At 42.8% G+C, this 16,141-nt stretch overlaps 2 protein-coding genes across 4 annotated transcripts; one reads left to right on the top strand and one right to left on the bottom strand.

Moving 5' to 3' along the window:
- Positions 1-1,384: 1,384 nt before the first annotated feature.
- Positions 1,385-7,713, bottom strand: commd5 (COMM domain containing 5). The gene is made up of 7 exons (XM_012852449.3): positions 7,477-7,713; positions 7,092-7,252; positions 5,405-5,433; positions 5,277-5,327; positions 5,059-5,154; positions 4,843-4,918; positions 1,385-1,861 (listed from the first exon to the last, which is right to left on the bottom strand). Exons 1-7 carry the CDS (start codon positions 7,595-7,597, stop codon positions 1,760-1,762), a joined length of 636 nt encoding a protein of 211 aa, XP_012707903.2. The 5' UTR covers positions 7,598-7,713; the 3' UTR covers positions 1,385-1,759.
- Positions 7,714-7,747: 34 nt separating this feature from the next.
- fam199x (family with sequence similarity 199, X-linked) lies at positions 7,748-15,286 on the top strand. 3 transcript variants are annotated; one of them, XM_012852447.3, is made up of 8 exons: positions 7,748-7,848; positions 8,800-8,987; positions 10,899-11,118; positions 11,216-11,374; positions 11,458-11,619; positions 12,214-12,397; positions 12,683-12,777; positions 13,614-15,286. In XM_012852447.3, the coding sequence occupies exons 1-8, from the start codon at positions 7,834-7,836 to the stop codon at positions 13,785-13,787; spliced, it is 1,197 nt and encodes a 398-aa protein (XP_012707901.1). In that variant the 5' UTR covers positions 7,748-7,833; the 3' UTR covers positions 13,788-15,286. The 3 variants fall into 3 exon arrangements, with proteins under 3 accessions (XP_012707901.1, XP_021166242.1, XP_035982937.1); XM_021310567.2 differs by having other exon boundaries at positions 7,760-7,848; positions 8,806-8,987; XM_036127044.1 differs by having other exon boundaries at positions 7,778-7,848; positions 8,774-8,987.
- The last annotated feature ends 855 nt before the right edge of the window (positions 15,287-16,141 follow it).

Here is a 16,141-nt window from a genome sequence, read left to right as displayed (position 1 = left end):
TAAGACTTTTTCATATTTTGTCATGGCGAAATAATCTTCTGTGCATATTTGGGGATTTTAAAATAACAGACCGACAAAGTAGCAAGTAAAGGTAAAGTGGAAGGCAGAAGGACCCATTTTCAAACTTTGTGTTAGAAATTACATCTCACATGTGTCTTCACAGAAATATTTGTCTTTGCAATTGTATGTTCCAATAAAAACTGTCTTTTCCATTTAACCCATCAGCCTTGGGGAACAGTGGGCAGTTTATAGCGGCACGAGGAGCAATCTGGAGTTAAGAGTTTTGCTCAAGGACCCACGGTGGCAGTCTGCGGGGTCTGAACCGAGTACTTTCAGCCTTCTGAGAACCCGAGCGCTCTGCTCTAACCACTGGGCCAGCACTCCCCATCAGGCTCCCCGTTAAGCAGACTCTTCCAGGATCACCCTGTATTTAAATCCAACTTTTTGCTTCCCTATTGCTGCTGAAGAAAAACATCACCACAGCATGATGCTGCCACCACCATGTTTTACAGAGAGGTTGTTTGCAAATAAAGCAGCTTTTCCAAAGAAAACTTATAAGAACACATGAGGCATTTTAATTTGCTGGAATTTTGTTTCGATAACAAATATACAACCATATGGAAACAAACACAAACCTAACCTGGGACGCCAAGCATGTCAGAGGAGACAACAGCACGCTTTAACTGCAAGCTTTAAGTGCACGCTTCCTGCCTCCTTCTTCTCTTTCATGTATTTCACTGATTGAGTTACTTCTCCAGAAACAGGCTAGCTATAGCCACTATAACTCTTTCTGTGATGTTTATCACATAAATTAACACATTTCTAGAAACTATGCAGGTTTTTTTTAATAAGGAACGTTCAGATGTACCACAAAGAAAGATAGTTTCAGAAAACCTCTACAAACTGCTCAACTATCCAACCACTGTAATTTGCATGCAGGAATTAAAACTGAATGGGTAGAGCACAAAAAAAAAAAAAAACCTGAAGCCCGGGGGCTCAGATTCTTCTGCACACATGCTTCTGCTGCTCAGGCAGATGCAAGAAATGTAATATTTTGCACTTTTTTAAAAAGCCATGTGGGCCTTCAGAGTAATCAAAACTTGATTTGTTTTACTGCTACTAAAAGTTTTACAAATGTGGAGCTTATGTACGATTTTTAATATTAGCAGATTAAGGACCTTTACGTGAGTTCATGATGGCTTGGCACCCAGTGTTTAAAATCCTTTTATTAGTGAGTTTCTAATCATGTAATAATGGTAAGGTATTGCATTATTAGGGAAATGTCTTCTTAAAATGTTAATATAGAAATGTAGTTGAAGGGAATTAAACAATGATAAATAATGCTTTGAAATGGATACAAAAAAGAAAGTACATCTTTTTTTTCTGTATGATTTCAATTTTATGTATTAGTCAACAGAAAAAAACAACAACACAATTTTCAGTTCAATTATTACACTATACAATCAGGTAAAAATGTTCAGTCTCAGGCTCATATCACCCAGTATTACTCAACAACATGGTGAGTCTTGATTTGGCTTTGGCACAAATCTCTAAGAACCAACAGTGTTCACATATGGTAGTAGTTATTGTGTGGAGCAAAGGAAAATGTCCAATTTCTTTTTAAGTGTTGGTCGCTACTTGCATGTCAGACGCCAACACAATCGGAGCCCAAACTGAACACAGGGAGCTTTTTGCTTTTCATAACATACAGACACCCAGCGCTCCTTCAGAGTCTCTGAGAACAACGGTGGATCGTTTATCAGTCCTGGATCTTGAGGATGCTCCTTTTCTCCAAATCGTTCATTTCTTTAAGAATCAAAGCGACGTTGTAACGCAGATCCTGGAATTTCGACACGGGCACCTGTGTATATATATTGCACAAAGAAAAAAAAGTACGAATGTTAGCTGAGCCACACATAATGAAGGTGAATATAGAAAAGTTACACTGAAGCATTTTATCTGTCTTCCAACAGAGAACAGAAGCCGCCTTTTATGCTTTTTTTCTGCACCTTCTTTCCGATCTGCTCTCAGATCGCTCCATTGGGCGTGCACATCAGATGTTGTTGTTTCTAATCTTCTAATTCAGCTGTAATCTCATTGTATAACCGCTGTTCGTGGTGAACTGCACATCTGCTGCAGGACCACTCCACTCCCTGACTCTGTCCCGTGTTCGATAGCCCAGATAAGGTCTGTATGATTTGATTGAAAGGACTTTGTAAAGTGCCCTGAGAGGACTGTAAGGAATATAACATCACTGATGGACAACGTCTCCCACCCCATGCATGGAGCCCTGTCAGTGACAGACTGCTGCATCCCAGATGCTCTAAGGAGCGCTTCCTCAGGTCCTTCCTCCCAGATGCTGTTAGACTTTATAACCATCACTGATCCCAACAAATTCAATAAGCTGCTCACATGTCTGCTGGTATTTGCAGTTTTTCCATTTCTTATAAATAGTCTGCTGTTGTGTTTTTTACGCACAACTATGTCTGCACATGCTGTACATTTTTTTAAGTTGCCCCACTTAGTTACAAATGCTTTTTTGGCATCAGAGTGTGCACAGTATTTTTTTTCTTGTGCTGTAAATGATCCGTTACTGTACAGTGTTCTGCTATTACGTTCTGATTTTATCATTTTTGCCCTTGTGTTACACTACATGCTTTCTTCTGTCTTTCACTTTGCTGCTGGTACACCTGAATTTCCCCACTGAGGGACAATAAAGTATTTCCCTATTCCATTCTACAGCCAAAATGTGGAGTATGGCGCCCCCTGCTGAGTAAGACCAAACATTTCAACAACTCATTGTAGCAACCCTTGCAAACTAGTCTGGTTTTGTATGGTAGCCCTTATTTACAGAATTGCTCCACTGCATTGGGTGATTAGCATTTACTTCGGGTGCTGCTGGGCTTGTTTGGACTCATGAAAACAGGTCATGAATGACGCAGAGATGCATTTTAGTGTTTTCTGTAAAAAGCAAAGCAGGTAAAAAAAAAACTCTCTGTTTTAATGCATCAGAGATGTGTGGGCGACGATGGGTGAAAGGTTAGTTTGCAGCAAATGTTACTTCAGTTCTTAGCCTGCTATCCTGTCATGTAACAACTGACACAGACGTTAGTTTGTTAGCTCACAACCAGATTACTTTAAATAAAGCGTACTGCAGAAATGCAGGCACAACCCATCTGCTCCCTCTTGCTTTCTGACCTCTGAAAGCAGCTTAGAGTCTATTTTGTTTAACACATTTCATAAAATAAAAAATATGAAAAACTTTTCATCCAGACTTCATATTAGGCTGAATAAATGTATTTGACAAATTGCTCATTTTTAACATTTTTCAACTTCTGTGCGGTCAAGAGGTAGCCTTTTCAGCCATCTATTGTCTTCTCAGCAACTGTTCGTTACATTTTAATGAAAAACAAACTGAATCCCAAAGAGGACTTTGAGATGAAAGAACACAACTGTTCCTGGGGATGCTTTCTTAGCCAAATCAATTGTCTTGTAAAGTGCATTGTAAAAGTATTTTACTGGGAGAGCTGGGCAGCTGAATTATCAAGGAGTCATATCAAAACATGGTGGAAACGTGCTAACATGCCAGAAAAGTTCAAATATGTGCTCTGGGTGTGAATGTCATCGGTCGGAGCGAGACTTGAGATTATCGAAGACTGTAACTGGACGGGTTGAGTCAAATACGCATTATGGTACCAAAAGTCTTGGCTCATTTACTTTCCAAACAAAAGAACTTTAATAATTTCTCGTTCTTACTACAAGGGCTGTAATGTGGCAGTAGACTACTCTTTGCTCACACTCCCCACCTTCATTTATCCCACAGCTGTTTTGTAATGTTGGGGTCAGGACTCACTAGTCTCCCTCCTCCATGCCTTTATGGACCTTGCTTTGTATGGTGGCCCACAGTCACGCTGGGAGGAACTGAGGAAGCCGTGAATGCTGCATCATTAGGGAGTAACTTTCATTGGAACAAAGAGGGGGGCTTCTGCACACCGTGCACATCAGCGTCCACTATCCCACCACTAACCAAGCTCCGCTGCCGCTGTTACCAAATGCTTTCACTCAGATTATGATAAGCCGTTCAGGGAACGTTTAGTGCACTGGTGGCATCCCATCCCCGCGTTTCCTGATCGGCCCATTCGTTCCCAGGTGTTTGTAGAAGCAGTGCTGGGTTTTATACACCTGTGGCTGTGGGGCTGATATATAGTGCATCTTTACAAACTGATGATCATCTAGGAGTTGGATCAGCATACTGAGGCTGTCGTGAAGAAAACTCAAGTTGTGCCTAGATCCAAGTCATTGTCGAGAAAAAGCAACAGCGCAGCATCCAAAGCGTCATCGGTGAGCCAGTTCGGTGCGGCGCATCCACTAACCTAGAATACGTAACGCTGAGGAAATGCGGCCTGTTTTAAAGCAGAACCACGGCACTGATCTCAGCAGAGTACCAGACGGGGAGTCGGCAAAGGCTTCCTAAATGTCTCAGCTTGATCTTGGCCATAATAAATCCTGATCTGGACATTTATACATCTCCTTCGAAAAACACTCAGTTCCTTTTTGAAGGACGAACTAAAGAACGGGTAGAGTTCCTCGGTATTCTGGCCAAAGACGTGGAAACAAGGCCGGGGAATCAAGGAAAAGGTCACGGCTGCTCTGCACTCTTCTCTGTAACTCGTCAAACCTTGCTTCAAATGATCTACATTTAGTAGAAAACGTGCAATTTAAAAGAACACTGAAAACCTGCACGGTCTGCCTGGATCAAGGACCAAAAGACTAAACTTTAGGTGCATTTGTAATACATGGAAGGCGTGACAGGGAAGGCCATAGTATCAGTGATTTCAGTACCTCAAAGCGTTGAAAGCTCCCATCTGACAGCTTCAGCTGCATAAGAACGGACGGCTGCAGGGCTTTGGCCAGTGAGCTGGGTGGACAGAGACACACAGCTTTGGCTACCGAGTTTAAGACGTTTTAGTGCACTGACCTATTTACCGTTGTGTGACAGGAGTCAGTCTTTGAGATTTCCTCCCCACATGACCGAGGTTATAGCGTTGGAGTCTTTACCTTGTAGAAATGGAAACATCCACTCTCCATTTGAATTCCTCCAGCGTGGGGAGGTGGGGATCATTCTGAGAGGTGGCCGCTTCCAGAGCTGCACGTCTGCAAGCACACGGGAAAGAGCGCAACACGTCAGGGAGAGCTGCGCCTGAACGCGTCGGTGTTCTGACACGCGAGATCCGGCATGCCGATGTTTCACTCAAAATGCTGTAAATCCAACGTACCGGTTTCCAAAAACCACACTGGAGAAATCTGTGACAAAGTCTTCTGGTATCCTGGCGACAAAAGGAGCGCAGCGTCGGTGAAGGAAACAATGCAAATCAGAGCGTGAAAACAAGATGGTAGCCCTTACCTTAGCTCTCTCAGATCTTCCTTAAACGCCTGAGCAGAAACCAAAACAAATCGATGAGATTCATTTCATTAATGTCGAAAATATTTACCATGCATAAAACTGGACGTTAAGGCCAGCGGCGATCTATGCATACAGAGATGGAGGTTAAAAGAAATGTAAGCATGCAGCAGATCTTCCCACACCATGTGAACTGATACAGCCTGATCCATTGCCTTGTCTTCATACTCCTGGAACCTTTTCACATTTTGTCACACTAAAATCATACAGTTCAATGTATTTTAATGGGATTGCATATGATGGACCTACACAAAGTGGTGCGTCATTGTGAAGTGGATGGACTTTTTTTTTTTTTTTTTTTTTTATAAATAAAATTCTGAAAAATTGGCGTTCATTTGGATTAATGCCCTGATTCCCCTTAATAAAACCCATGGAAACTCCTTGGCTACAGAGACCACCTTATAAGTGACCTTATAAGCTTTTCAGTCTGTGGGGCCTAAACTATGGAACCACAACAGCTTCGCTTTGCTGACTCTGGAGAGATTTTTTCTTTTGTTCCACTGGGCTTTTACGTCCTGATTTTATTCAGCTATTTTTATGTATACGTATTGTGCTTTTTACATATACTTTTTTTTGTGTTTATCTTAAATGTTATTTTCCTGTACAACCACGCATTGTGACATTGAATCTGTGAAAGGCGCTTTATAGATAAACCTTACCTACCTGCTTAAAGTCCAGATAAAAAACAAAAACAAAAGCTTGTGGTTGTGACAGAACAAAATGTGAAAAAGTTGAAATGGTTGGAATGGCTTCGCAAGATACTGTACACACAGTACATTATGGGATGGATTGCTGCTTTCCTCTTTACATCAGATTATGTTACATTAGTGGACTGCGGCAAGTCCAGCTTGATAAGATCCTAAACGACTTCAGGCATCACTGTTTCTGAACTTGTTATTCTAAGTCTTCTGTCTTTGTATTAAGCTTTCACTTAAGCTTAATACCTAGCTTAAACTGACAAGCTTCTTTTATGTATTCATTTTTCTAATAACCGATTCTTAATAGAAGGGTCTTTATATAAAAAAACATTTTTTATTTATTTTAATTTTTTCATTGTGAATGTAATGTAACATGTTTCTTTTATGCATTTATTTTTCTTATAATGGAAATTCTATAGTAGTGTTTTTATGTGTGAGTGTAGCGTGACACTTGGTTGGACTATGTAGCAGCCAGAGTCTGTACCCAAGACAATTTTCCTTTGGGACAATCATCACTGCAGCTATGCCTAGAATAGTCTTTACTGACACTTTACTGTGAGAAGTGATTTTCCAAACTATTCGTTTTGGGTTTTTTTAACGCCATGCTACCTATTGGGCTACACAACAACAGTCAGCCTTTTGGTGTTCATCATTCAATCTTGTTGTGTAAAACATATGCAAAAATACTCCCAAACACTTTCAATTTCACTCCAAGGAATACCAATCTGTGATTTGCTTGAAATCTATTTGTGTTTTTAAATAATCATTTATCTACTAATTGTATTTATTAACTAGTAATCAGATAGATAAGTAGCAGTAGTGGAGTCTGATTAGTAGTGACAGCTAACCCTCCTCTTGTGTCACGTGTCTTCTGTGTGAATGAAAGGCAAACCACAGCAGTACCATCTCTGTGTGCTTCTGTCTACGCTCACCTCCTGTTTAAGTAAGGATGTTGGGACGCGGATGGCCTCGGAGAGCACTCTGTGCATCCCTGCAATGATGTGACTGAGCCTCTCTTGCGGGATGACACTGCTTTCGGCGATTGACTTCATGACTTCTCGGCAGTCTTTTCCCTCCAGGGCACTGACCACGACTGGAGACAGAAGCAACACAAATCATGCTCTTTTCCTCTCTGAGTCAGTTTATGGTTTCCTAAAATGCTGTTTGTGTCTTTTCTTTTAAAATAAAATCAATGGCAGGAATTAAAGACACGAGTTCCGTTGTTTTATTTTACATATTGAAGAACAGTTTATAAATCTGAAAGCTGGTTCAAACAGACAGCGATACTTGTGTGGTTTGAAATGGTGTTTCGACTACCTTTGAGTAGCTTTCTAAACAATTCTTGATCCACATCCTTCAGGTTTTTCGACATTGACTCTATTTCCGGTAGTATTCTGCCTCCCAGGAAGCTGGAGTCTTTCATGCTGCTTGCGGACATGGCCGAAGGTGTCCTTGGTCGAGGAAACGCGCAGAATAAAAGCGAATGGAAGCGCGGAAAAGCAGTATTTGTTGTCTCTTTGCTGCTATATTCTGTTTACGCGTTAGCTTCCGGCTTTGGGTCACGTGAGGCAGCCTTCGCGTGTTGTCGCGCTCTCTATAGTCTCGCGAGGACAACTTCCTTCGTCGTGAGAAAAGAAAGGATTAGCAAATGGAGGTGGCTGATAATGTCGCTGTATGAACGCTGAAAAGGTTGGTGTTTTAATGGTCGTTTGACTCTCTTTTTTACGTTACCCGTGTTGGTTTGTTTTCTATTTAAGTTTATTATTGTACAGCTTTAAAGCTGTCGTTGTGTTGGATGGTAACCGCTACGCTGACAGTTAGCATCCAGCTAACGGTGTTAGCTGGTGTTTTTGTTGACACAGGCTTAGACTTATTATTGTTAGTTTATCCTAAACTACGGTTTCAAGGAAAGTCACGCCTTAAAAATGTATAATGAAGCACAATGAAAGGTAGCTACTACATGTCTATAGCAACAAAGCATTTCTGTCTTAGCGTAAAGGATGCCTAAGTGAACGCTAGTTTAGCTTTAATGAGCGATTTCTTTGCATTTTATCAGAAATGTTAACAGTCATTATTCAGTTTGTTCTATAGGTATATACAACATAAATTGGAGAGTTAAATGTTACTGTTTGGTGAAATTGTAAAAAACAAAAATGTTCATAGCATTGATTCAAAACTTTCTGGGCTTTCTTTTTTTAACCAACGTGTTATTCTACTCCTGTTGACAGACAAGGCTAATGTTTGCCTTGGTGTTTGCTTCTTATACTTATTGCTTCTTGTGCCCCAAATGAAGAAAAACAATTACCCACATAGTGTTAGCACATAGATCCAATAAGTATGTGTTATATTTAACAAAAATAAGCACAATGAAAGATCACCATCAGAAATGAACTCACCAATTTTATTTTATTTTTCCTGGCCAGTACCGATTTTGTCCTCAAAATGTCTGAGCATGCACCTGACCTGAGTATTTAGAGCCACGCTAGCATGATCTGATCATCTAGGACGTGTCTTGGTGCCAGGTCAGAACTGGACCGATACGTTTTTTGTTTGCTTTTTTTTTTTTTTCACAAAAACAACAACAAAAGTGTTGTATTTCCATATTTGATTGCAGGTTTGCTTCTCTGTCTCTTGTGTCAGGTGCAGCGAGCACAGCCAGCCATGTCTGAATCTCTCTATGAGAAGTTTCTGGCTCCAGAGGAGCCTTTCCCTCTCCTCTCCCAAAGAGCCAACCTCAGTGATGTGGGAACCCTGGATGTCAGCGAGTTCAGCTGTCACCTCTCATCCTGTCACAGGACCGACCCGCTACACCGTTTTCACAGCAACAGGTGAGCAGGAAGTGTGTTTCATCTGGGCAGTGAGCACGACCCTTAATCCCCATCGCGGCTGACCCGGGTTTGATTCCGTGTGTTCCCCTCCTCTCTTAAACCCCCTTTTCTGTCAGCCTACTTTAAAAAAATTAGCCAAAAAAACACATAAAAAAATATGACTGTCATATGAGTACAAAAGTTCCAGTACAGGAGAGAAGAAAAGTTTATTCAATTAAATTTTATTTATATAGTGCCGATTTATGAAACATGTCATCTCAAGGCACTTTCCAAAGTCAAATTGAATCAGATTATACAGATTGGTCAAAAAATGTCTAAGTAAAAATGTCTAAATCTAAGTGAACCCAGTTTTTTGCATCAAAGTCTCTCCAAGCAGCATTCACTCCTCCTGAAAGAGCATAGAGTCACAGGGACAGTCGTCTGCATTGTTGATGGCTTTGCAGCAATCCCTCATACTGAACAAGCATGAAGCGACAGTGGAAATAAATCAGTTACACATTTTACAAAATGTGTAACTCATGATGGATTTGTGCAACGTTTAATAATCTACTGCTATGGTGTGATACGTTGAGTCAGGGATGGGGTCCTACATCATGTAAGTCTTTTGTTCCGTTTCATATACTCTTTCTTCATATTGTGGCTAAGCGTCTGCTGCCTCATCTAAAGCATGGATGCCGGGCCGGCATCCATGCGTGCATAATTGTCGATGGGTTGACTGGCTAAAACGTAGGCCTAGACACACATGTGGAGCGGTCATATTCTGGCCCAGAGGAAGGTGACAGGCCGGATTAGGTTTCCTCCCAGCTCCACCTACAGCAGAGCAGGCAGGCGTCTGATGCCAGATCGTTACACCTTGAAACTGTAGTAATTGCGTCTTACCTTTACCACAATAACAATGAAGCGCCGAGAAAAACGGCTTCCGCTTTACAACCAAGCCGTTGAGCATGGCAGTTCCTTGTTTAGGGTGCATTAATCTTGACCTCAAAAATATTCTCTCATTTTAATATTTTTGAAAAACAAAGACTTGGATCAGACTAACTCTGTTCTTCTGCCCAGTTAGTATGTTAAACAATAAGAAGCAACAAGTTGCCCAAAAAAAACAGCCAACAGCCTGGTGTTGCTGCTGGGCCTGTTTTCCATCTGTCAATAAAAAAAATCTCATTACATAACAGGCATAACGTGTCTATCAGTGTGACGTCATCTGGTATTATTGGTTCTTGGAAAGAAGGCTTTAATGATCTAAACACATGGGGGGGGGGGGGGTTAGGTAAGTAGAAACATGATTCACTTTTAATCTAAAGGTTTCTGAGTAAAATAATTCTTCATTAAATGCGGATGCGGAAATGGGCCACTGCTTTAAATGTTGCTTTTATTCATAAAAAAACATTTCACAGCAAATCCACGTGAGGCGGTCTGTGATTGGGTCGATTTCTGGAACCCGGATATGAATTGGTTCCCTTGGTTGATCCGTGCCTCGGGATGTTTTTGTTGCAAGTTGAAGTGATATATATAAATGAATAAAGCAAATGGCGACTCATAAGATAATTTCTTCTAATTTAATGCAATGTTTTGTTCTGGTTCAACCAATTTTAGTTTTGATTTGCAGAGTTGGGAAGTCCAGGTTCAGAGAGATTAGGTCTAAACCGTTTGCGTTTCCAGCTCCACAGCGGAGACGGAGACTGAAACCTCCTGGTTCAGTGGACAGGGTGGAGGAAAACTAGGCAGACGTTTTACTTTCCGAACCTCTGCTGGTTTGGTCTTTTCACACATGCTGCTGCCAGATGTTAGCCTCTTCTCTGCGTCGACAGACGGCTGGATGGACACAGGGAACCTTTTCGTGCAGATATTCAGCCGTCTGAACGTTAGGACTCTCGGGCGCTGATCTTAATGTCCTCTGGCGGTTGTGTGCAGGTGGAACCTGACGTCCTGTGGGACCAGCGTTGCCAGCTCCGAGTGCAGCGAGGAGCTCTTCTCCTCTGTGTCCGTCGGGGACCAGGATGACTGTTACTCCCTGCTGGACGACCAGGAACTGACGTCCCTGGATTTGTTTCCGGAGGGCAGTGTTTGCAGCGACGTCTCCTCCTCTATCAGCACATATTGGGACTGGTCCGACAGTGAATTTGAGTGGCAGGTGGGTCCCCCCCCCCCCTCTCTGACAGTTAAAGTTGTTTTCCTCTGTTGCTGCCTCTACAGATCTATGTGGCTCTTTTTGTTCTCCTTCCTTCCAGCTGCCAGGAAGTGACATCGCCAGCGGCAGTGACGTCCTTTCCGACATCATCCCAAGTGTGCCAAGCTCACCATGTCTGTTTTCCAAGAGGAAGCCAAAGTCCCACGCTCATCGCAACCTGGACGAACTGCCTTGGAGCGCCATGACCAACGACGAACAAGTAGGCAAAAACCAAAACGCCTTCCTGTCCCGCTTCACAGGAGCGAGCTTAAAACCGACGCTGCCGTTTGCCGTCCCTTCCAGGTGGAGTACATAGAGTATTTGAGTCGGAAGGTCAGCACAGAGATGGGCCTGAGGGAGCAGCTGGACATCATCAAGATCATCGACCCCTGCGCTCAGATCTCCCCCACCGACAGCGAGTTCATCATCGAGCTCAACTGTCTCACCGACGAGAAACTCAAACAGGTGAGCAGCGCTTCGCTGGCACTTAGCTTCCCGCTCAAGCTGCTTGGTTCTCACACACATGCGTTTAGGCTCCAAGCTTTTATTAGCCAATCCCAGGATGAGACGGGTGTCTAAGTGGAGGACATTGGCTTTAAGGCTGAAGAAGCACTTCTGCTGCCGTCCACCATCAAACTGGGGGGGAAATGTGATCAACAACTCTGTAAACATGGTTATTTATGTCATCTAAACAGTAGTTTTGGTAGGGGAATGTGCGCTCTCACAGTTTGAACCCATTGCATCCCCGTCGGCGGCAGCTGAAGCATAAATATTAAGGTAGACTATCTACATTGTCAGCCATCAAATTCTTTAGGCAAGGCAAATTTATTTGTAGAGCACATTTCAGTACAGAGACAATACAGAGTGCTTTACATGATTAAAATATAGAAAAATAAAACAGAATAAAAGCAAGCAGGAACAAAATGTAGAATCAAACATTTTACTCTGACCATGCCGCACAGGCTGGAAACACTGCTTTGTTTTTTTTTTTTGTTGTCAGCTGTTCTTTACGACGTGATCTGAAAACCATAATTTTCTTCACCTGTGCGATGTCCTCAGGTGCGTAACTACATCAGGGAGCACAGCCCCCGGCTGAGAGCCAGTAGCACCAGGGAGGGCTGGAAGAGGAGCAGCCACAGCAGCGCCAGCACGGGCGGCGTCAGCGCAGTCAGCAGCAGCAACGCCAGCATGGTCAGCTCCGCCAGCTCCTCCACGGGCTCCACGGCTTCCAACTCCGTGGCAGGTGAGACCCGGCCAGGACTCTGATGTAAACACGGCTAATGCGCTGATCTGGGTTCGTCTTAATGTCGCTGCGTCTCCCTTATTCTGGACGCCGACGTATTCTAACCCGCCGGGTCCCTCCGTTTGTTCTTGACCGCCGCTGTTTTCGTCTTTTTCCCAGATCTTCTCCACCTTACCGCGCCAAAGCATTTGTACTTTTACCAGTCAGATGTTCCCGGCTTTAATCCGGGCATCTTCTTTTCCCCCTTTGGGACAGGCGATCACAGTTTGTCTTGTTGTGTCTCAGGTGGGACAGCCTCCGCGTGTAGCGGCAGCAACATCAGCAGAGCTCACAGTGACGGCAACCTCTCAAGCGCCGCTGAACGCATTCGAGACTCTAAAGTAAGAAACGTCTGTAATTTAAACATCTGTTTTTCCTCCTTCTATTGGTCTGGGACACTTGGAGCAGTGTGAATACTTTGTACTGTAACGTCTGAAACGCATCAAGTTTTTCCACACTCTGCCATGTTAGAACAACACACTTGAAAAAAAAAAAGAAGATATCTGAAAAGTGTGGCGTGCACATAAAATCCTTGTAAAATGCATTAAAGAGCAAAAGGATCAAGGGGTAGGACTACACTTATGAATGAGACACTTTGTGAATTTCCAGTTACATGAATAAATGAAACAGTAAAGGAATTTATTTATTTTCTACTTTAATCTTGTCATATAAAGTTAAAGTTTGATGAAGAAGTTTGTTTCTGATGGGAAATGCGATGGGCATCTCTCAGACAAAAATCAAAGGAGTGTCCATTTTGGTGGGGAAAAAAATATTTATTAAAATTAGCATATCAAGTTATACCCACCTCAATAACCAATGGAAACTCTCTATTGGCATTACAGCATTTTTCCTTTTAACCAGTTATGTTTTCACTGGTATTTTGTGATGAGCTCCAGGTATTTGAGGTAGGAAGACCTCTTTCCCATCACCCTAATCTTTAGCTCCCTCCAGAATAAAATCAGGAGTGTTTGTTTCCAGTCAGAAGAAGCATGTTAGTAAAAAATGAAACTATTACTTTAGACCTAAAGCTGCCTGTGGTATAAATCATTTGGAGCTCACCTGCAGATAAATGTGCTTTAAGAATTTTCTTTAGCCCTGACGACAGGGCTTCAGGGTGATACCAGCTGTTTACATGAAGCGATGGGACTCACCGCCGTTTTCTCTCACGCTCTTTCAGAAACGATCAAAGCAGCGCAAGCTCCAGCAGAAAGCCCTCCGCAAGCGGCAGCTGAAGGAGCAGCGGCAGGCGCGCAAGGAGCGCCTCAGCGGCCTGTTCCTGAACGAGGAGGTGCTGTCGCTGCGCGTGACCGAGGAGGACGATCACGCCGACGACCTGGACATACTGATGTGACACCAGTGAACCAATCAGTGCTCCCTCTAGGCCTGCAAGCTTCTGCCCGATCCGACGCTTTAGCCATCGTAGACCGCGCTCCGCGGCGTTTAGTCACAGCAAATGCGCTCGGCGGTGTTTGCTTCTAGCGGCCCCCGTGACTTAGCTTAACATCGCAGAACATGCTAGCTCGTCGACTGTCGCTTACATATCCCGCTAACCGCTGTAATTACGCTACTGATGCTTTGGGAAGAGAGCGGTCTCTGCGTAGCCTGCTTGGAACCCGCTGACACACTACTACAGATCAGGAATCACTTTTTTTGTTTGTTTGTTTGTGTTTTCTCCACAGAATGCTCTGTGAATATGTTTCCATGATTTCTTTTTGTTTTGTTTTTCTTTATCCTATTTAAATCCGGTTGTGTTTATATGACAGGCTTGGGTTAGAGCAGCAAAGGCTCCATTTCTCCACGGTTCTGTGACCTGAATGTAGACGCTTCACAGCCTGGGTCTACCCTGCTGTGGGAGCTCTCTGTTCTAGTTTGATCTTGGCTTTTCAGCGGCTTTCCATTGTCGGCGCTGAAAACCAGCAGTCATCCACTCCGGAGGTTTCAGCTGCGGAAGGAAGTGAGCTGGTCTGTGTGTCTATCCGCTGAGTGTTGTGGCCTCATTTCACCCAGGCTTAGAGGGAGCACTGACACCCTGCATGTTTAAACAGCGAGCCCCCGCGTGGGCCAGTACCTATTAACCTGCGTCAGCTTCTTTTATATCCTACACTTACTAAAACAGCTCGTCTGTGTTGTAAATAGGTCATCTAACGTCCGGCTCGGGCGGCGGCAGCGGCGGCATCAGCTCTGTTTGCTTTAGTTTTTCTTTTTTTGTTTGTTTTGTTTTTGTTGCTATCAGTAAAGTTACTGTTTATTACAGATTAAATCCTTTATATTTGTCCTCTTGCTGTGCTCATTTGTGGCGTTTCATCACTTAGATCTTTGCCTTTGGGCGAAAAGACTCGATGACTTGATCAGCAGAAGTAAAAGTCTTTATTTTACTCCGACTTAGACATCGAACTAGAGCTGATTCGTTAAGGACGGCTTCTACTTTGTCGTGTTTTAGCTCAAACATGCTGATGCGATGCCACAAAAGCAGCCTTTTTAGCAACCTGAAGCTAACCCAATTGTTTCCATTCCTTGAGACCGGCCTGCTCTGTGCCGTCCTTTTTTGTTTTCCCTTGTTAAGTTGTGACTCCTTTCACTCCCCATGAGCTGTAACGTGTCAAACCACTGCAGTCACTGGCACAGAAGCCTGCTGTATCGCATATTTTAAATGTACTGTTCATATATAAAGCTATAAATTACAACAGTTATGTTTAAAAAAAAAAACAGGTTTATGTCTTCTGTAGCATTGAAATATTAAGATTCTATTTTGGGAATTCAAGTAATTTTGAAACAAGTGTGATTTAAAAAATAAAGTCTGTGTGAATAGGGGTACCATGAACTGCTGAAAATAAACGAGCTAAAGAGCGACGAGGTGTGTGTGTGTTGCATTCAGTCTGAGCCGGGGTGACTGTGGAGCTCTGAGTGGAGTCATTACTGGCCGGGGTGTGAAGGTACTGTCACATAATCGCCACCACACAGGACCTCTTGTGCATACGCTTGAACCCAAACAAGCTGGTCAGGGAGCTTTTGTTACGGCGGCTGTAAAAGTCGGATTTCAGGCCAAATTCATTCTGCACACATGACCCAGCTAACTAACACAACGCATCCCCCTAAACACAGTCAGACATGGTGGCAGTATTATGGGGTGGCTGTGGATTAGTAGGTCTGAGCAGCCGGAAGCTCATGGTTTTGATTCCAGCGTTCCCTATCACATGTTCAGGTCATAACAATGTGCATAGCTGTGTGTGTTAGTGGGTTGCTATAGTGTGAAGTGCTTTGAATGGTCTGAATTTATATATTGCTTTTCTAGTCATACAGTGAAGCAATCAGGGTAAACACTGACGTCTCAAATAACTTTATATATAATTGCAGCAGGTTGTTTTGGGGAAAAGACAGCTTTGATAAGATAAGATAGTCTTTATTGATCTCACAATGGAGAAATTCACTCGTCACATCGGCTCATACAAGAAGGTGCAGAGTAGGGAAGGTGCATTCAGTTATATACAGTGAATCTTCATATATACAATGGATCAAAAAGAATACCGAAATAGGAATGGGCATATGATGTCTTATTTACATTCATAGTGCTCTATATATATATAAACATATATATATATACTTATATATATATATATACATATATCTATACGCCTACATACATACGTACCTACGCGTATATATGTGCATATACATTGTATACATTTGTACATACATACATACATG

This window comes from Fundulus heteroclitus, chromosome 23 (genome assembly GCF_011125445.2).
Source record: "Fundulus heteroclitus isolate FHET01 chromosome 23, MU-UCD_Fhet_4.1, whole genome shotgun sequence".
Lineage (NCBI taxonomy): Eukaryota > Metazoa > Chordata > Actinopteri > Cyprinodontiformes > Fundulidae > Fundulus > Fundulus heteroclitus.
The sequence above is the reverse complement of the archived record's forward strand: the minus strand, read 5'-3'. Positions and strand labels throughout refer to the sequence as shown.

What these genes read in the sequence shown, in the direction of transcription:
- commd5 (XM_012852449.3), bottom strand. Translation starts at nt 7,597, where the DNA reads ATGTCCGCAAGCAGCATGAAAGACTCCAGCTTCCTGGGAGGCAGAATA. An exon ending in GTTTAGAAAGCTACTCAAAG is followed by an intron (nt 7,253 to 7,476) that starts GTAGTCGAAACA and finishes TTCTGTCTCCAG; the next exon opens with TCGTGGTCAGTGCCCTGGAG. An exon ending in GAAGATCTGAGAGAGCTAAG is followed by an intron (nt 5,328 to 5,404) that starts GTAAGGGCTACC and finishes TTTTGTCGCCAG; the next exon opens with GATACCAGAAGACTTTGTCA.
- fam199x (XM_012852447.3), top strand. An exon ending in ACAGTGAATTTGAGTGGCAG is followed by an intron (nt 11,119 to 11,215) that starts GTGGGTCCCCCC and finishes CCTTCCTTCCAG; the next exon opens with CTGCCAGGAAGTGACATCGC. An exon ending in CCGACGAGAAACTCAAACAG is followed by an intron (nt 11,620 to 12,213) that starts GTGAGCAGCGCT and finishes CGATGTCCTCAG; the next exon opens with GTGCGTAACTACATCAGGGA.